The sequence below is a fragment of the Aedes aegypti genome, chromosome 2 (genome assembly GCF_002204515.2).
Source record: "Aedes aegypti strain LVP_AGWG chromosome 2, AaegL5.0 Primary Assembly, whole genome shotgun sequence".
In the NCBI taxonomy this organism is placed as follows: domain Eukaryota; kingdom Metazoa; phylum Arthropoda; class Insecta; order Diptera; family Culicidae; genus Aedes; species Aedes aegypti.
The window spans coordinates 251,539,415-251,560,759 of record NC_035108.1 but is presented as its reverse complement, the minus strand read 5'-3'; the positions used below and the strand labels follow the sequence as shown (position 1 = coordinate 251,560,759).

General features: G+C 39.6%; 1 protein-coding gene across 1 annotated transcript; it reads right to left on the bottom strand.

The window, feature by feature from the left end:
- Window positions 1–1,000: 1,000 nt before the first annotated feature.
- Window positions 1,001–20,377, bottom strand: LOC5569511 (transmembrane 9 superfamily member 4). Its single transcript, XM_001658546.2, has 8 exons — window positions 20,201–20,377; window positions 19,619–20,010; window positions 13,438–13,593; window positions 13,097–13,377; window positions 12,272–12,481; window positions 11,612–12,213; window positions 11,407–11,545; window positions 1,001–1,616 (listed from the first exon to the last, which is right to left on the bottom strand). Exons 1-8 carry the CDS (start codon window positions 20,210–20,212, stop codon window positions 1,516–1,518), a joined length of 1,893 nt encoding a protein of 630 aa, XP_001658596.1. The 5' UTR covers window positions 20,213–20,377; the 3' UTR covers window positions 1,001–1,515.
- Window positions 20,378–21,345: the final 968 nt, after the last annotated feature.

Sequence of the window (21,345 nt, the reverse complement as noted above, 5' to 3'; positions counted from 1 at the left end):
AGCCTCTACCTAGTTCTCTGCTGGATATTTTTTCCGGCTTTTTTTCAAGATTTTTATTAATGGTTTTATAATCAGATTGTTTTATGTATTTCCTCTTAAATTCTTTCAAAAATACACACGGAACTTTTCTAAGGATACTACGAATGTATTTTTCAGGAATCGATTCTGGATTTTTCATATTTTTTTGTCATAGGTTTCGAGGTTTATGCTCAAGATATTTCTATAGACCAAGACCAAGAAAGGCAAAAGTAAAGCAAACGGATTGATTTTATTTTACAAGGTATTTCTTTAGACTCTACTTGAGTCTATGGGTGTTTGCAGAATCAATTCAAAGGGGTTCCTTAGCCGATTGGTTAGAGCCCGCGGCTACAAAGCACAGCCATACTGAGGGTGTCTGGGTTCGATTCAGGGTCGGTCCAGGACCTTTTCGTAATGGAAATTTCCTTGACTTCCCTGGGCATAGAGTATCATCGTACCTGCCACATAATATACAAATGCGAAAATGGCAAGTTTAGCAAAGAAAGCTCTCAGTTAATAACTGTGGAAGTGCTCATAAGAACACTAAGCTAAGAAGCATGCTCTGTCCCAGTGAGGACGTAATGCCAAGAACAAGAGAAGAAGAAGTATTTGCTCCCAACATTTCTAAGTATTGTGTTTTGTTTTCAATTAATTACACCTGTTTAAAATTTGAAAAACCTTAAGTGCGCAGAGTATTGGGCCTACGCGCTACAGTAGTTTCTCGATTTTATCACTGCTCGTTTAAATATCGCTTCATTATATCACTCTCGATTTAAGCACGGTTTTCTGTTCGATTTTATCACGTCACAATAATTGTATGAAGTTTTATTCGCTCTAATTCTTTAACATTTGGATGAAAATTATATAGCAGAGAAACAAATTTTCATTTAATCACGTTTCGGTATATCACTTTCCCCTGCACTGATTTTTTTTCAACTAAAATTATGATGTGATATTCAAACAGTAGACAAAAAACAATAGATTCTCATTAGTAGATTTAAGAATTTATATCCAATGTTTTTTTCACTTTTGTAGTTGAGACGTTCTTACACATGAACTGAATGCAATTCCTGCCCTCTAGTGATTGCATTCTTTCCGACGCTGTCTGCTGCTTTGTCATTGGATCTCGCTAGAACAACCACATCTAAAACTTAAAGTCACTTGTTGATCACCGAGCGATTCTGCACTCTGTTGCTTAGTTATAGTTTAGGTACGACATTCAATTTTTGCTCGGTTACATCATCGAGAAGCAGTGATTTGGCGAAAGGATTAAAATGATTCAGTGGGAAAATGATCGCTCAATTTAAAAAGAACAAAACTAATCGCAGTTGCACTCATTCCCTTAACATAAAGACGCTCGCTCTCAGTCGCTCGGTTCGGACAGTCTTAAAATCAATTATTTTTTTTTATCACACATTCGTAATGCACACACTCACGCACATCGATTATCGATCGTTAATGTTAATAGCTCAAGGGTGCCCCGCTGGCAGCAACCATTTAGTCAATCTTCACGGCGCCATAAATCTTACGGATAAAGCTGTACGCAGCGAAGAATCCGATTGTTCCCGTTAGGATGTAGAATGTGATCACCATCAGACCTGAGAAAGAGAATAGATATTATAGGGAGGTGTGTAAGGAGCATTATACATGATTCTATAACATTCCCCATAATGAACCGTTCTCCTGAATAACCCATTCCATCGTGTCTCATTTCCCAGAATGTACTATTTCCCGCAAGTTACATATATCAGTTCTTTTATTAATTATTTGAAAACGGCTGGGCTGAAGAAAAATAAATTCAAAGAATTTTTAAAATATATCTATTTGAAGTTCCATGGGGAATTTATGAATATTCATCGACATTTTCCTTTAAGCATCGACTGAGAAAACTGGGTGGAACAAATCATAAGATTCTACTATGAAATGTTTCAGCAAAAATATGCTTTGATTTACACACCATATTTTTCATGAAATATTTTTGAAAAGACATTTAATGAAAGTGTTTTTTAAGCATCGATTGAGAAAACTAGCCCCAACAACATCTTAAGATGCATACCATATTTTTATGGAAATCATTAAAAAAGAAATCTCATGAAATATTTTCCCAAAAAAGGCATTATCTAGTTAGTATCGAACCTAGATACGTTATGCATCCCCGACATACACGGAAAGAATTTAGTTGAATCTCAAAAATTGTACAAACGATATGTTCCGGGGGAGCATATATGATAAAGTCACTTGCGATAAGTCGCTTCGAAATAGTTATATAAAACACTGAGTTGCCATTTTGTAAATTATTTTTACTTTGCAATCAAACCCCCGAGAAGGTAACTCACCACCGGCGACGACCCACTAAAACCAACCCATGCACTGTACTTTTTTATTTTATTTTATTGATGTACAAGGGGGTCAGGGGCCAAGTCTCCAGCATAAGTTTGAAAACTCACACCGTCCATAATACACCGGGGGGTTTTGGAGTTTGGGAAGTAGGCAACGCAACATCTTTGACCAGAAGGTTCTTTAAGTTTTGCTTCTAATCTTGACTTCCAATACACGTATGAATGATGCAAGGTCAAAAGAACATGAATCAGTCATACATATAGCGGTAGTGAAGTGTTTTGCCTAAGGATATGGGAAAGGAGGGATTTTGGGTGGTGTTTTGTAAATAGCTCTGTGGAACAATTAAGTTAATCTGATTTACCTTGCAATCAGTAATAAGAAAATTTACAAAAACATGATACTTATCTTTTCTCGGCCAATACGCTGCCATGTCTTTCCTCTCCAATGGATTTTTCCTCGTTGTAATGGCGGGTTAGATATGAAAACAAGGATAAAGAGAGAAGAAATGTTAGTGATTGTTACATGCTTTATTACTGTATTGGCCTACAATGAAATCATAGAAAATTCGCTCTTTGGATTCCCATGATAAAAATCCCCATGCAGCTTACGAGAAACTCCATGACAATGATCACTGTACGCCATGTGCGGCATTCAGGACATCTCAACAATATTGAGGACGAACAACAAAAAATGAATCCAAAAGAGCGAAAACCTCAATGTTTCAATGTAGGACAATTCAGCTTTAATGCATGTGAGAAGTTCTTGGTGATATTCTTACAACGGCCATTCAGAATGGTTCGACGGATGTAGATAAAAGATCATTATGATAAAATTAACGCGACGACATGTTAGTGAACTCAGAACGATTATTGTATTTGCAACTGTTAATTTCGATAGTTAAACTTAGGGTCGGTTATTGTATATAACTTTTACGATAAGCAGGAGTAAAGCACGAACGCGAAATAACGACCTTCCATCCCATCTTCAAGTGCTCCCCACAAGCACAACACTTCATTATGGCACTTTAGAACGTCCATGTTGTAACTTGTTCACACTAGAAATCTGCCTCGACCGAGTTGGCAGAACGCGCCCATACCCCTTTCTGAACCAAAGGACAGGGGGCTAAAACCAACCCATGCACTGTACCTAAGTAATTATTGTTGAATTGCTCAAGTGATAGTTTCTACCCCATATTTTTTTTATACAAATCTGACACATTTGGTATTATCCGCATCTACCTTTAGTGGAGTTATCACATGTTTGCTGCCAACCTCTAAGCGTTGTATATTTACACGCGTTGTGGACTCCTCTGGTACCTCTTTGGTTGAAGCATTGAACATCTTCTTAGATGATGAGCCTGACGGGCTATGATGCACACGGCCTTTTTGGAAACCGTTCGGTATGCACTTGCTACCCTTAAGCACCTGCTTCTTTTTTATAGTAGGGTACCGTTTTGTCTCAAATTCCGAACAGACTCATATTCCGAACACTCGGTTTTTGTATGGCGAGTCGGTTGAAATGTTTCGCTGAAATATGTCACCAAATAACAAGGAAATAGCAGTCAAGTGCAATTTAATTTTAACGTCCCCAATATAATTTATACCGCAGGAGTAGTGATGATTGTCTAGTTTGAAAACAGTAGAACAAGCTCAGCTAAATTTATTTCCGAAATTATTCATTTGAATACGATTTATTCGTGCTGTTCGGAATTTGAATCAAGGTGTTCGGAATATGAGACAGAACCGACACAGTGTTCGGCATTTGAATCAAAATGTTGTTCCATACTTTTACGTAAAAACAATACTAAAACTAATTAAATCAACATTATTATCGGTACTCCCAATAGGTAACAGTTGGGCTTTGCGAAGAAATTAAAATTTACACAAATATCAGCTAATTTATGCCAATCAGCTGCATTTAAAGTCACTGTTGGCCTTAAGTGTTCGGAATATGAGTCAAAACGGTACAAAAGGCGCGCTTAACCACTAAAAAACTTTCCCTACACTGCTCCTATGCCTCGATCTTTTTTGGAAGTACATCACGCAACTCCATCGGAGGAGGGCTGTGCTCATGCACTTCGTCAGTCTCAGCCTCTAGCTGTTCTGCTATTTCGCTGTTGGAGCTTCATGTCGTCAACAACGCTGCTAACTACGACATTTCTACGGTGTCTCAGCGACTACCCGTTTTGACCAATTGGTGGTTGAAAATCTCGCCGGGGCTTTGGACAGCTTTCTGTGCGATGACGCATACTTTTCTTGAGCTGGCATCACGTCAGAGCCCTATTGAACTTCTACTGGACCTTCATGTGGATGGATGCCAAGGTTGGTCCTGCGATTCCGGTTTGTGGCTGACCACCGTTTCACCGACGACTCAATAGGGAATTTATTCTGTTTCATCGAGGTATCGGTCTATTTACTACACGCACTACAGGGTGTTCGTAAATTATCCGAACAACAAAATATAGGAAAGAAGATCTCGCATTCAAAACAATAAAATTTCAATGTCCCAGTACCTTTTTGAATACATCTATATGTTAACACAAAATAGAATTTGACACAATTATAAAATGATTGCTACTTACTGAGATAGGCAAATTTAAATTTTTCTGAGGCGTTATTCCTATGGGCCGCTAGTCATACTAGAGGTGTTTTCTTTCTACAATCTAAAATAGATGAATCCAAATATCCTATTATTATTTGAAGTAACCCACAGGCTATTGGCTTCAAGTTATGCTGGAAATGGAAAATTATACGGTTTATTTCCAGTGGCTTCTATGGACATTTCTCTTCTGTCATAAAGCTCGAAAAACAGTTCTCTTTAAGACCACTCAACACATTTGGCTTGGTTTAACAAATATTTGAAATCGGAAATGTGTCAAACTTTCTGCTTAGGAATATAGTAGGTCAATGTATTAAACCATGCAAGAATACTGAATTTATTCCACTTGATGGCATAGATCTATGCCTTCAAAGTTTGTACGGATAATTTGCGGACACCTTGTACTCAGAGTAGTCCCAGGCGATCCAGCAATTCTGGTGGTGGGAAGCTTCCGGTTCACAGGCGCCCCGACGATCATTTGCCGGTTCAACAACGCGATCTACTCAACTAGTCCCAGACGGTGTACGTAGTCTACTCCGACATAATCTGCGTTATTCCCCTGTCAACCACATACCAAGTGCATTCATGCTGGCACATGTTCTGCACGTTGTTATTTGGATTTAGGACGCTTGCGGTTTCTGACATCATCTCGCTTCGTATATCCCTGAATCGAGAGCAGTCGAGTAGGGGGACATGGGGCAAGAAGGACACCCGGGGCAAAAGTGCCACCTCTAATTTCACGAAGTTCAAATCAATTTTTTGATGTTCAACGCAGGATAAGTATAAATTGAGTACTAATTGAGGGTTGTTTAAATATTACAGTTAAAAATGTTTAGTACAAAAAATTAGAAAAATGTCTTTAACTCACCAACGCAAAATATGCAAAATATCATAAGAATGTAAGACTGGAAAACAAGGTTTGACTCCCAATAAATAGAAAACATATTGATTTTTCCGCACAGTATTGATGATTTTCAATTGTTTAATATAGCTGTGAGGAAATTTTTGCGTAAAAGTTCTTTTAACATTAAATTTTACATATATAATAACAGTATGTCTTATGGGGCAAGAGGGACACCGCAATTTTCTCATATAAAATCAAATGAACTTTTATTCTTCTTGTTTAATATTGCATTAAATCAATGTTTCCTACTAAATAAAATCAAAATAAACCATCTTGGACATTAAAAATGTTTTTTTAAATTTTTTTCTATTATTGTTACAGTCAAATAAGATGAAAACTAAATTAATTTCGTAAAATTACTTTTTAACTATAAGTCAACTTTTATCCCTCAGTTTTTATCTTTACTTACTCTACAATTTATCGTTTAGGCGGGGAAATAATAATATACAAAATTTGTGGCATTTTGCTCTGGTGGTCTTCTTGCCCCATACGAGTGGCACTCTTGCCCCGTGCCTCGTTTAAAATCATCATAAGAAGGGACATTTTCAAAAATCTCAAATCATCATGTGGTTCTTATATTTTTGAAATTTATCGATAACATCATTTAGAACAAGAGGTGAGCTTGCCCCTACACTGGAATAATCTTCAAAAATTGTGCTAATCAACCATGTTTTGAACCTATATATCTTAAGGTGTCCTTCTTGCCCCCAGCCCCCCTATATACAATACCCACCATAAGTATGGAATCGCGTATTGCAACACTCATACTGAATATTGCAGCACCTTGAAAAGCATCACCTAAGTAAAATGAATATTATCAGTGATGGAAAGTGGTGAACATTTCTTCTGAACTGGAACAAAAACAAAACCAAACGCTCCCGAGCGCCAGAGCGCTGGTTTACTCGCATCTGTCGGCTCCCGAGTAACTAAAGCTAAAAGTGATTCGCGAACGTGTTCGGAGCTGTTCAGAGTCATATTGTGCTTTTGGGGAAAAAGCTGCTTCCCCTCCGAGATTTATAATTTCCAATGGCTTTTGACTACAAACTAGTAGTTTACCGTCGATATGATGGTTATACAATTAATTTGTCTGTCAAAACCATAATAAATCACACCTTTGTCGGTTACTCGCGAGTAAACGCTCCCGAGCTTGTTGCTACTTCTTTTTACATGTTCTCCTGAGCAGACGGGTACGGACTTACTCACACCTAGCCAGTTCCCGAGTCTGTGATGTTTGTTATGTGTTTGTATACACTCGCGAGCTGCTTCGTGATGCGAACTTTTCCAGCACTGAATAGTATCTCGTGATTTTGAAGTGCTAGAACAATGTATGTTCGAGATCATCTTAAAAAATACGTCTTTGAGCCCCTGCGATTTTTTTATTTTTGTTGAAAAAACAAATTATCACTGGATTTTGGGTGATGCTAAACTTAAAAGTGCTGCAATATTCAGTATTCCATACTTATGGTGGGTAGTGTAATATGATCCGGTGTCTCCTCGATATTTGGACAGACCAAACAGTGTGGATAATCTACTTGTGCGAATCTGAGCAGATATTTCCGGAAGCAGCCATAGCCTGACAAAAACCGGGTCACAAAGAAGTTAACTTCTCCAAGTTTTAAGGTCGTCCACACCGACACGTTTGGAATGAGCCTATGGGGTCACCTTCCTTTCTCCGAGTAAATCCACTTCTGCTGCCACTTGGCCATTGTATCCAATCTGATGATATTCCTCACATTCCCTGTGTCCCTTTGCTGGTAGCATGCTATGTCATCAGCCAGAGTGACGCAGCTTCTCTCGGTTACGTTTGATTCCCAACGCGGCAGCCCAAGCCGGGACACCGTATCTCAATATGGACGATGAAACGGTCACCAGAATACGCCAGTTCATCGTACATCATATTTCACAGTGTTCGACCAAGTACGGATCCATGTGGAACTCTCGCCGTTACTTTGATTGATATCCATCCTCGGTTTGTGTCGTTTACCAGTACCCGGTTCTGAAAGTAGCTTTGCAACACCATACGTGCTTTCCAACCGATTTAGGTTTCTGCCTTTTCTAAGCGCTTTTGACCAGATTGGTCCTCCGTACCTTAGTATGAATAGCGCCACGCCTGCCTTTGCATTACAGCAGAGCTATTGCACGTCATCTTCGAAAGCGCCGCTTTAGCCGTAGATGCCCTTTTGCAGACATATTCAACGTGGCTAGCGAAGCTAAGCTTTTTATCGACCTTTACCCTAAAATGCCCTAGGGATAGCTTGGACTCTATGGGTGCTATCACCCACCGAGATAAGCACCCGTTGCTCGGACTAACGGTCATTGACCACCACCATCTCAGTCTTGTGACGGGCCAGTCCTAGTTTCCTAGACTCCATCCATTCCTCCATCGATTCACCATAGACCACTAGTCGTCGGCAAAGCCAACAATCGTAACACCCGTTGGAAAGGGCAGGCTCAGTACGTCATCGGACACCGATTTCCATAACATCCGCGGTAATTCAAACGCTTTCCTTTTCTTTTTCTGTGTCATACAGTAGAATTCTACCACCTAAGTTCCTACGTTTCACTGTTTTCGGTTAAGGATTTTTCTTGGTCGCCGGTTTTATTTTTCTCTTTTGTGTCTTCTTTCCAACTCGTTTACACAGGTTGCTATTGCTTTGCGCCCATACTTCTTGTGGAAGCACTGCCTGATTCGGGCTATCCCGTGACTCTTTTTACTTGGCTTTCGTGGCCTTAGATGTGGTGTCTCCACTGTTATCATGTTCTCTTGATAGTGGAATTTGGCTCGTGTCAGCTTTTGCGCTCTGGAGGACGGCCTCGTACGTAACTGTTTTCATAGCAACCATGCGTCTTTTCACCGCGTATTCATCCTCGGAAGGTCCCCTCTTTCGCATCGTGTATCGAAAAATATCAGCTGATATATTCGAGTTGCTTGTGCAGGAAAACACTTCAGTCTGGCACGACTTGTCGTTTTTACCTTCTACCTTGCCAAGTTGTGCCTTGGCGTTCTCGTAGTCCTGCTTTGCAGCTAGAACTGATTGTCGCAATTTCAGCAGACTTGTTTTCAAGTCGTTAAGCCCCTGGACTTTTGTCCCTGCTGCTCCGGTAGATCTTACCTCGTCACGCACCAAGTAAAGCTGATCTACCGGCGTTACGGAAACTAGTGCTCTACCCTAACGTAAACTGATAGGAATCTAAGAAGTACCGTTTTGATTCATATTACGGACACTTAAGGACTCAGGGAAATATAATCCAGCATAGAGCATACAAAATAAATCATTCTGTATGATTCCTTAGCGCTATCGAGCGTCGGAAGCCCTTTACTTTCGAACGGTGGGTGAAGAATACGCTTCCGCAACTTCAATAATTTTAAATAAATCAAAATGTGTGGCCTTTTCATGATTCTTATTCCGGACGCTTCCTCACTTTTGCCTCATATTCCGGACACTTTGAATCGAATTCCGGACAGCTCATGATAATCATTAATGGAACAGTCAAACCATTAATCGAAATCGTTAAACCACAAAGGAGACATCTAAGGTAGTTGGGCATTATAAATTTTCAAAGATATTTATGGAAAACGTTTACTTAAACGAGCCTAGAAATTGAGAACTTTTGAACAGCAAAAATTGAAACATTTCGCATGAAATGTTTCCCATACAAAGTAGAGTGTCCGGAATTTGAAGCTGTCCGTAATATGAATCAAAACGGTACTTGTGGTGATGTAATTTGACAATAAATTGATGTCTAATGGTAGTAGGGGCAATGGGGGCAATATGGACATACGGGGCAATATGAACCACCACGAATTTGACCTCAAAAACAGTGTTTTAATGTCTAGTGTCATTATGATTTGCTAGAGGATGCTTCAAATAGCCACCACAATAAAAACCGTAAGAATATTCGTTTCTACACTCGAATTATTCACAAAAATGTACAAATCTTTCCTTTGTCATGAAAAGCTTATAATTTTGGCAGTTTTTGATTAAGGCTTCAAGACAATTCTATCTATAATTCTGGTAAATTTTACCAATCCATTGAAACATCTGATAATACAAAATGATTCGTGCGCGAAATTAGATTTTCCAGTAAACAAAATTTTTGGAATACTGAATATTATTTAAAAAGTGAAGGGGCGGGGCAAAATGAGCCACCCAGATTTAAGCCATAATAACAGTGTTTTGAACATAAAAAATGCATTGCCAAAATTTACTAGATATTTTTCTACTGCATAGTAATCTTGGTGCACCATTACAAATGGAAAACTTCGTTAGAAAATAAGTTGAACCATGTGTTTCAATTTAATACTAGAATTACATGGTCTGTCTACTATGAGTTATGTATCTTTCAAAAATAAGGCGCTAAATTTAATAATTTCGAGCAAATTTCATAAAATTTCCTTTCTATAATGTACAGTTTAAACTTTATGATCAGCTGTTCTCTCTATTGTTTTAAATGAAAATCATACAATTGAATGAGGTGGGTCATACTGCCCCGTTGGGCGGCTCATAATGCCATGAACACGCAGATAAACAAGGTTTTCAAAAAGGTCCCTCAACAAATTTTCTAGTCAATGTTAACATTAATTATCGACGTAACATGGAAGAACACATGTTGTAGTACAAGTCACTTGCATTTAAACGATAGATTTTGCTGTTTTGCTATGCATTTTATGACGTTTTCCTTAGGCAACATGGGCCCCGATCACCCCTATAACAAAAAGTTGTAAAACATTGATCGTTTTGCCCCCAGTTAAGACACGTTTTTGTCTCTAGCACCAAAATACCGCTATTTACTAAATTAATGGTTGCTATATCCATTGCCGCTTTCAAAAATATCATAGCACGTCTAGTTTTTGAGATATTAACAGTTGAAAAGGCAAAATTTGACTATTTCAGCCAACTTGCATGCAAGTTTGCCAGCTTGTATAGCAATTTATTCGCTTAATTTGCCACGGAACTCAAACTTCATGTGTATAACAATTGTTATCAACAATGTTCATGATACTTTCGATGCCCAAAAGATGTTTTTTTAGGGTTTAGAAAAGTATTGTGTTTTGCTATATGTATACGAATTTTGTATGAAGACTGCAAGCATGTTGGAAAAATCGATTTAATCTAAATTTAATCGTGCAATTTCAACCAAATTATATCTGGAATGAAAGTTAATGACATATATTGCATGCTTGGTGGATTAAATCATAAAAAAGTTTGATAAATCATACTTTAAATTTAATGTAAACATCAATGAAAACAGTGTTTTATACAACTTTGGCGACCTGTAGCTAAAAATTGTGACGTGCTGGAACATTTCTGAGAACGGTATCAGATACAGCAACCCCAAATCTACTAGAGACACATAATTTGATCCTTGAGACACACAAAAATGTCATTTTTGTTACGCTGTGTTATATATTTTAAACAAGATTTAAAAATATGTATATAGTTTTTTGTGGATTGGTGCATTTTGGGAAACGAAATTCTGAGGAATGGTACATTCTGAAGAATGTTATAGAATCATTAGATATGCGCCATGTTTGCTATGCTTACCGGTGTACCCTAGATACAGCAACGTTGGAATGAATTCCGTAATCTCGAGTTTGGTGAAGAAGTAGAATATGCTGTAGAAAAGAATGTACACAGCTGAGCCGCCTGACACGATGAAACTTCGCCACCACCAGCGATAGTCCTAAAGGGAGGGAACATTATGTGATTTTTGATCCATTTTAGAATGTATTAAATGGCGAATCCTTACCTCAGCGCACAACTGGAAGTACGTCATTACTATCGAAATTTGGCCACAGCTTACCACCAATATGCAGAACACAAGGAACAGAAAACCGAAGAGGTAGTAAAACTGGTTCTGCCAGATGGCCGAAAAGATGAAGAACAATTCGATGAAAACGGCCCCGAATGGCAGAATACCGGCCATCAGCACGCAGAGTCCCAGATTCATGTACCAGTGCTGGTGCGGAATCTGCCGAGGAATCATATTGGTTCGAACCGGATGCTGGTAGGCTTGCTTTCTAAATCCAAAGTAATATCCTAGGTACACCAGGGGCAATGAGATTCCAAACCATAAACACAAAAGTGCCACCATTGTGCCGAACGGAACGGCACCACTCGAATTGCGATCCCAGATGAAGAAGTTTAAAATGAAGCAAGTGCCGAACACGAGTCCGGGGAACAAAGTCGCCGTCAGGAAGGCTGCTCGCTCCCAATTTCGTCCCTTCATGGTTTTGTACAATCGGGCGGAGAAATAGCCAGCGATCAAACCCATGAACACGTACAGCATGATTCCAGCCGTCATCAGGGCACCTCGCGACGATGGAGACAGCATTCCCAGCATGGCGATAACTGAAATGATGAACCCTGAGTAAATTGCTTCCTTGAACAAATCTGTAAATATACTTACTGATCGTGATCATAGCCATGAAGAAAATCTGGATTCCGCTACCAATGACGGCGGCAAACAGTCTTGGATGCCGAGGAGGGCGGAAAACATCCCCATGTACCAACTTCCAACCGGTTTCCTCCAGCGTATCCTCGATGTTGACGCTGTCGTCTGTGTTATATTTAGCGATGTCTCGTCGGAGTGTTCGCACCATAATCATTGTAAGAATACCTGGAATTAAATTGTTCGGTGATTATGGGATTAGGGATATGTTGTTAGCTAACAAAAATTATCAACTTATATGGTTTCGCACTATGCGTTCTGGGCAGTGTATTCTGTGCTTTTTCGCCTTTTGCGACTTTTAGTAGATTACGATCTATTCTTTCGTGGAGGGATTGCAAAAAACCTAATGCTGTATGGTTTCATCTTTGTAGACTCATGCAAAATTTTAAAGCTTGAGCGGCACGAGTTCCCGAACCTTGCATTCGTAAGGGGAGATTATATCTAGGTTACCTTATGGACCCAGTTTTTGTCACATTCAGCAAACATGAAATGACAAACTTTCGCCATGCCTCATGCTTGCGTGCTCGTTGATAACGCAATTGTTCAACCAGAGTTGAATGTGCTGTCACAATTCAAGCGAGTGCTATAATAAGGACGTAAGTAACATGGTCGTTTATGTTCATCGATACTTAGATAGTGCAGGTCTTGGATTACTTAATATAGGCATTCGCTTGACATAGTATCAACTATCAACTCAAAACATCCATTCAGCAGAATATAAGCAAAATACGAGAGTGTAATGCACACTGATGATGATTATAGGCACAAATTGATATGACTTACCGGAGAGGAAGAACACCACCACCAACGAGTTGATAATGCTGAACCAATGGATCTGCACATCGTTCATGCCGAGATAGATATCCCATCGGGAGGCCCATTTCACCGATGATTCCTTCCACTCGACCGAGTAAGTGAAGAACAGCTGCGTATGGCCAGCATGCACCGAAACGGGCTGTGGTCGGGGACTCTCCGGGAAACTGCACGTATCGCCTTCGAAGCTGAGTTGATCCTTGTGAATCGAAAGGGTTTCCACCTCGAAACCGACCACTCGATATTGATTCCTGAAAGTATGGACAATTTCGTTAATATGTTATCTACAGCTGCTAAAGAGCTAATCTTACTCGCTGTGCATATGATAAAACAATCGGAACTTCAGATGATTGTTAATGTACACGTTATTGCCGTCCATAAGACCCAGACGGTATCCGTGTTCAAACTGCTGCTCGTTTGTGTCCGGATTCACAAATTTGGTAGCTACTGGCAAGTTATCTACGATCCTAAAAAGACAAAATATCATCAGTACAATCAACAGGGCTTGTAGTAAAAAGTGGCACAAAACATAATTATTTTAGTGTTCAGATTAATGAAAAAATGATTAAATAGGTAAAACACTATTTCATATTTTTTATAAAAAGGGATTACAAGTGAAAGTTGAAAGTTAACCCTCTAATACTCAAACCTGTCTTTAGACGAGGTAGGTACCCTTTGAAATTTTGTGTATTTTTTCGTAACTGGGAAATCAAAATGTTTTCATTTTCGACTAAAACCTTGGACTATAACAGGCGTATCACGTATGTTTTTAAAGCTTTCAAAACATTGTATTTTTGGAAAATGTTTGATAAATTAAGTTAATTCATACCCTAAAAATGCCTTGGTCTCGTCTTTGAGATCGTGAGTAGGGGTAAAAACAGGCCATATTTAGATTATGGCAAGTTTCACCTTAATTATAGTAACACTCCTATAAATCTAAACAGTTTTGTCTTTACATGAACGATTTGTAAATGACATTTACCAAACAAATTAGGATTCAAAAGTTTGCGTTTTTTTTTCAAATTATAATTTGTTAGATACAGCTTTATACTAAATTTTCCTATACAAAATATTATGGTATTGAATGTCAAAATATTTCAATGATACTAAAGAAAATGATAACTATACAGAGAAAATGGGTGGCTCGAAATAGAAATTTGGTGCCCATATTGCGATAGAGGCTTCACACTTTCAGTGTACACAATGAGCAACGATTGAAGGTTTCCGCAGCATGATTTGGCAAATCCGCGATTTTCACGACTGTATTTTATTGACCCGCGACGCAAATCCGCTACTAATCCGCGAAAATCGCGACATCCGCGAGAATCGCGATATTCGCGACTGCTGTAACAGCCCTGCATTTCAAAGCATGCGCAAAGTTTGGAACAATTCAAATTTTGAGCGCAATGTAAGGTACAAGGTATTGAATCACCATTCCCATGTTTTTCATGTTTATGAATTATTTTGATTTTTGTTTTAAATTAAGTATTCTACTAAAGGGTTACATGTCTATCGCTGTCAAAAGTTCGAATAAGAAAATACATATTTTAGGCTCATTTGAAGTGGAAATAGGATGATAATTTCTTAACTGTGCAAAGTTTGGTGCGTACACGGTATATCATTACTAGCACCGTCATTATAACTTATTTCATAACGACGAGTGTAACGTAGAGTTCCATAGAATACCAATTCTTACGTTGGTCACACGTTGACTTCGAAACTTAACCACCACTACTGATTATTATAAAGGATACTATAGCTCATGTAAACGAATTGTTGAAACATCAACAACAGATGGGAGCAACGTGGCGTAGTTAGCTACACGTTCGCTTCATAAGCGGATGGCTATGGGTTTGATTCCCAGCTTCCTCATCAAAAATTTCGTCAGTCCGCTCAAGAACAACATGAGCCCATCCGTCCAACATCACGGCCGTCTGAAAGCGGACTGACATCTTGACCCTCCTCTGAGCAACAAACGCTCATATGTACCCGGATTAACACGGCAATCGACAAAAACAGCTTTGAACAAATGGACCTCTCTTGGAATGAGAAAAGCATCCCTGCGTGTTTTCGATCTACCTGCGAAAAGTAGAGAGCGCAAAGAGACAGCGTCAGCATCAGATCCAAAAATAGATTAAGTAATAGAATAGTATGAATTTAGGCGTTGTGCTCTAGTACAACAGTCGAATTGATCCTCGCTCTAGTGATGCCAGTGGCATCTCGTCCTAAAGTGCACTTGGTGAACTACACAAAGATTTCAAACTAACGAATAAAATATATATACAGATTGGACTCGATTATCCGGAGTATCGATTTTTTTTCACTCCGGATAATCAAATCCCCCAGATAATCGAATCACTAAGAAAAAAAATAAAATCTTTGACAAAAGAACTGTTGAAGATCGAAGTAATCATCCTTTTTGAGTTTAATCTAGTTACCGATCAACACATCTCCCTAGTTACCTAATTGTTTAGACAGACTAACAAGTGAAAATTATGTTCATTCCCAATCCAACCTTCGTCCTGTAAAGACCTAAATATAAGAAGTTCCTCGTTCAACCATTGCGTTTCAATCACCACTTCAAGAGGTTATGGGCCCAGCGCAGAGAATTAGTACACGGGATTCCGCAGTTCACCGGTGCTGGATTCGAGAACTGGAAATTTAGAGTCGAGAAGTTACTGAAGTCAGCCGGATTGCTGGACGCGGTCAAGAAGGATGCGCCAACCGTCGAAGCCGAACTTCCAAAATTTCAAGAAATGGACGGGAAGGCTGTGAACCTGATAATTTCATTTATCCACGACGACTTGTTGGATGTTATCCGGGAGAAGGAAACAGCGAAGGACATCTGGACCACTTTGGAGGGAATTTACGCCAAGAAGTCGGTTTCCTCGCAGACGCTGATACGCAAGCAACTCGCAAAGCTCAAGATGGCAGAAGATGCATCGATCAAGGACCATCTGAAGATTTTCGATGAACTGATCCGGAAACTCAAATCGGCAGGAGCAAAACTTCAAGACAGTGATCTGGTGTCCCAGCTTTTCGTTACCCTTCCGGAGAGCTACGACCCTTTGGTTACAGCGTTGGAAAACTTGGGAGAGGAAAACCTGACCTTGGATGTCGTCAGAGAGAGATTGTTAGCGGAAGAAATGAAGAAATCCGATCGCATAACCGAGGTATATCAGAAGGAGCCGTTTGCGTTCGTTGGAAATCAGCAGAAGGCATGGTGTGAAGAACGAAGTGATAAGTTCCTGGGACGATGTCATCGATGTAATAAAAAGGGCCATAAAGCGAAGGACTGCAGAAGCGAATTACCAGCGGAAGCGAATGTGGCGGCCAACAGAAAAGCAGTTGCGTTCATGAGCCTTAAGTCGACGGATAGCAGTAGCCGAAGAACAGTTACCTTCAAGCTGGACTCCGGTGCTAGTTATCACCTAGTGAATCGACAGGAATATTTTGTTTCCTTGGAGAAATTGAAGCAACCTGTTGTTCTTTCTGTGGCGAAGGACAATCAATCGTTAATCGCATGGCATAGAGGACGAATTGAGGGAACCAGCAGCCGGGGAGTCACGTGTACAATCGACAATGTACTGTACGTTCCGGATGTACGTGCGAATCTGCTATCAGTGAAGATGATGACAAAGGCTGGAATGAAGGTAACGTTTGAAGCAACAACGGCAGAGATAAGTTTCAATGGCGATACTATTGGCGTGTGTCCCATTAGAGACGATTTGTACGAGATGGACGTTTACTTGTCATATGGAGATGAAATGTGCACCGAGGAAAACGCTAGTTCTTGGAACCGGCAGCTAGACCATTCAAGGATGGAAGATCAAGCGGCGATGGAGATGGTTCCTGATGACATAATGAATCTAGTTGATGCTGGAAGCCTTGAGCAAGAGGGGGAAATTTTCGAAGAAGACCAAGGAAGCCTTTGTTCCGACGATGTAGCGACGAATGAAAATCAACTACAATCAACTGAAGATTCTGTTCAAGACGTTCCAGTTGCGTTTTACTTGCATCAAGATCGAGAGCAGTACATCGAACCGAAGCACAAGTTTCCCTTGGACAGGTCTGCGAAACGCTCGGAAGTAACGTGCCCTCATCCGGATGTGGTTTTGGTGTTCCCTGGAAATAATGCTCAAGCTGGCAAATCAACACGCATGAAAGTTATTAAAGGGTCGTCCGACAACTCGTTACCAGCATACAGGTATAAACACGTGAAAAGACCACCAGATGACAAGAAGTCAAAATGGATACGTCAAACTGGAAATGGTTTTGGTATCCCAGCTTATAAACCCAATTGAAGAGATCTTCGTCAACAATATTCGATTCTGTAGAGATGTGTGTAGTACATTTTTTAGGATAGGCTGATTAAGAGGGGGTGTTGAAGATCGAAGTAATCATCCTTTTTGAGTTTAATCTAGTTACCGATCAACACATCTCCCTAGTTACCTAATTGTTTAGACAGACTAACAAGTGAAAATTATGTTCATTCCCAATCCAACCTTCGTCCTGTAAAGACCTAAATATAAGAAGTTCCTCGTTCAACCATTGCGTTTCAATCACCACTTCAAGAAGAACTTTCATATTATCTTTTTTCGTTATTTTATTTATATGATGCGGTGGCGTAGCCATGAATTAGCCTAGGATCAGTAGGGGTCTTTCAAGAAAATAAATAATTTGACCAGCATACACAAAAAAAAAACACTTTTCCAAACCCCTGTTTTCTTAAATACGTTCTAAATTGCAAAACCATTCAAATTGTATATTGCAATACCAAATTATCTCAGATTTATGCATAAAAATTGAAAAAGAAGAACATCAAAAAACAAATTCCGGATAATCGAGTCTAAAATTCCGGATAATCGAATCCCGGATAATCGAGTCCGACCTGTATTATAATTCTCAAGGTGATTATAAAACGAAGCCAAACTTCGAATTTTCAAATGCACAAGACTAGAGAATCTGACAACAGTTCGCGTTGAAAATCAATCAAATTACTTGCTTGCTGGTGGTGGCCAATGGGATAAATTTTCAACGCGGAGCACTGTATGGTTTTCAAGTCTTGTGCTCTTGAAAATTTGAGGAGATAGCACATCCTAGTCTCTCTCTCTCTCTCTTCTCGGGTTTTCGAACTAGTTACCAGTAAACCAATATGTTTTGATTGATGCAAATTACTGGTTTAGTCAGTAAAATTGTAGAGCGTTTTTACTGGCTTTACAGTTACCAATGCTTCACACTTTGCTCCTCCGGCTTGTTTTTCGTTTTCTTCAAAAATCAATACAAATATAAACCCAATCGACATGAACATGTCCCTTGTTAAACATTTTTCGTGAGAATGAACATCTACGGTATACTCATATCTCAGTGGAAGTAATCGAATCAAAGTAACTTGTACCCACGAGTTTTCACCCTGATTTCGCCTCTGGTATAATAAATATACTTTTCTAATATAGATAATTATTCATTTTGTTTGTAACTAATGTGACCAGCATTAAAATTAGTTTTAGTTGAACAAGAAAATTTTACAGTTGTACATACCGTTTTGACTCATATTCCGAACACTTAAGGCCAACAGTGACTTTAAATGCAGCTGATTGGCATAAATTAGCTGATATTTGTGTAAATTTTAATTTCTTCGCAAAGCCCAACTGTTACCTATTGGGAGTACCGATAATAATGTTGATTTACCGTTTTGACTCATATTCCGAACACTTAAGGCCAACAGTGACTTTAAATGCAGCTGATTGGCATAAATTAGCTGATATTTGTGTAAATTTTAATTTCTTCGCAAAGCCCAACTGTTACCTATTGGGAGTACCGATAATAATGTTGATTTAATTAGTTTTAGTATTGTTTTTACGTAAAAGTATGGAACAACATTTTGATTCAAATGCCGAACACTGTGTCGGTTCTGTCTCATATTCCGAACACCTTGATTCAAATTCCGAACAGCACGAATAAATCGTATTCAAATGAATAATTTCGGAAATAAATTTAGCTGAGCTTGTTCTACTGTTTTCAAACTAGACAATCATCACTACTCCTGCGGTATAAATTATATTGGGGACGTTAAAATTAAATTGCACTTGACTGCTATTTCCTTGTTATTTGGTGACATATTTCAGCGAAACATTTCAACCGACTCGCCATACAAAAACCGAGTGTTCGGAATATGAGTCTGTTCGGAATTTGAGACAAAACGGTACCTGCCACAGGATACGCACATACAAAAATGGTCAATCGACAAAGAAAGCTCTCTCTATGAAAGTGCTCATAAGAACGCTAATCTGGGAAGCAGGCTTTGTCTCAGTTGGGACGTAACTCCAGAAAGAATAAGAAAATCATTCAACATTCAAACTAGTACTAGATACCAGTAGTTGTCTAGTGTGGTCAAAGCGCAAATCGCCCACTGGAATCATTTACGTGTTGATGTTCTTGAATTGACTCGCTACCAGCCCTTAATCTACCTCCCCGAATCCTTCTACTTACAAATGCACAAAGTACTCGTGTCGAATCCGTTCGGCCACCTTCTCCGACTGCTCTCGGTCCCAGTTCAGCGGCCTATCCCTGCTATTGCACAACAGCTTACACCGCACATCTTCCGCCATCCGGACCTCGTACGGCGTATTGACGATCCGATCTCCCCGCAGGACCTCACCGAGATTCTCACTTTTGTACACCAGGGTTCCATTCTTCGGCAAGCAAAACTGCAACGAGTAATACTCGTACGGTAGCTGAGTGTGAGTGCTGGTCATCTTGACCGCCTTGACGTCAATCTTCTGGCCCTTCCGGAACTCGACCGGGGCCACTCCGGGAACGTAGAAACTCTGCACCGCGCAGCATTGCAGCAAAGCCACCGCCAAAATCGTCTTCAGCTGCCACTAAAACAATGCAGAATTCTGGGATTAGCATACTAATGATTGTACAAGCCACTCCAGAAGAAAGGTGACGATTCAGCCAAAGAAAACAAGAGAGAAATTTTACGTGTCACATCGTCTTCTTCAGGGAAGAAAGTTTCCCCCGTTCGTTTCGCAGTGCGAGATGTAAAGCCAAATAAACTGATGAACTTACCCTTTTTCCCATGATTCCGATGCACTCCAGCTGAGATTACTATCCACCGAATGTTAATTCATTTGAAACGAACGAAATTTCACGAGATTTTAGCAAAGAAATTGGGAAAATATTATCCCAATGATCTTTTCCACTACGACCAGATGCAAAAGGATTTTTCTTCTATTTTTTCTTGGTTTCTGTTGACAGTTTCTTGCATAGGTCTGTGCCGTTTTGTTTTTTGTGAGGTGCCAACTGACGTGATTCACTTCCTTTTTGACAACCCCAGGGGGGTGAAATGAGCCAATAATTAGCTACCCAACATTGATTCAACATGGCTGACAAAACATGATTTTTTTGGATAAGAGCCATCAATGATACCTCACTGATGCGTAAAACATTCACCAACATGTCGAAAAACGGAAAACCGTCATCAAACACAACGATTCATCACAATATATTTAATTGCCAGAAATTAGCACTAGCAGCACATGAGCCGTATACTCGGAAATCAGGAACAAGTTAGGGCAAACCGACCAGAAAGTGGGTACCAAAACGCGAAGTACCAAAAATGATGTGAGGAAGAGCCGAAATGTATGCAAAATGACAGCCATGTCAGTCCTCTGGACAACCCGAATGTAAAAAAACAACAGTGAAACCTCCATGAGTCGATATTGTCGTACCGCCACCAAACACTCGAAGTCTCATGAAAAAAATCCTGCACTGTAAGGTCAAAGTACCCTTTAAAGCCTGATTTGCTACTGAAAAGGAATCGCTAAAGAAATTTCTCGCCGATTCCTTGCAGAAATTTTCTACAGCGACTCCCATTTGAACTGACAGTTCTTTTCAACTGCATACTGCGATCAGAAAAAAGCGCATTCTTGATCGAATCCTTGCAGAAATTTCCCATGCATCAAGATAGGCCGAGAAATTACTTGTCAGCAGCGAATCAGGCTTAAAGGGTAAAAAAGTACCCTCTTTGAGAGAAACTAGTTTAAAGCTAAGTATGCTGTTTCGCTCAAGAAAAGTAAAGAAATTCCTTGACTGAAAGGGTAAAGAAATTTCCTACAGAGAGCCCCCTTTGAAGTGACATTTCTTCTCAACTGCGTACTGCGATCAGGAAAAAGTGATTTTCTTGACCATTTCTTGGGAGAAATTTTCCACGC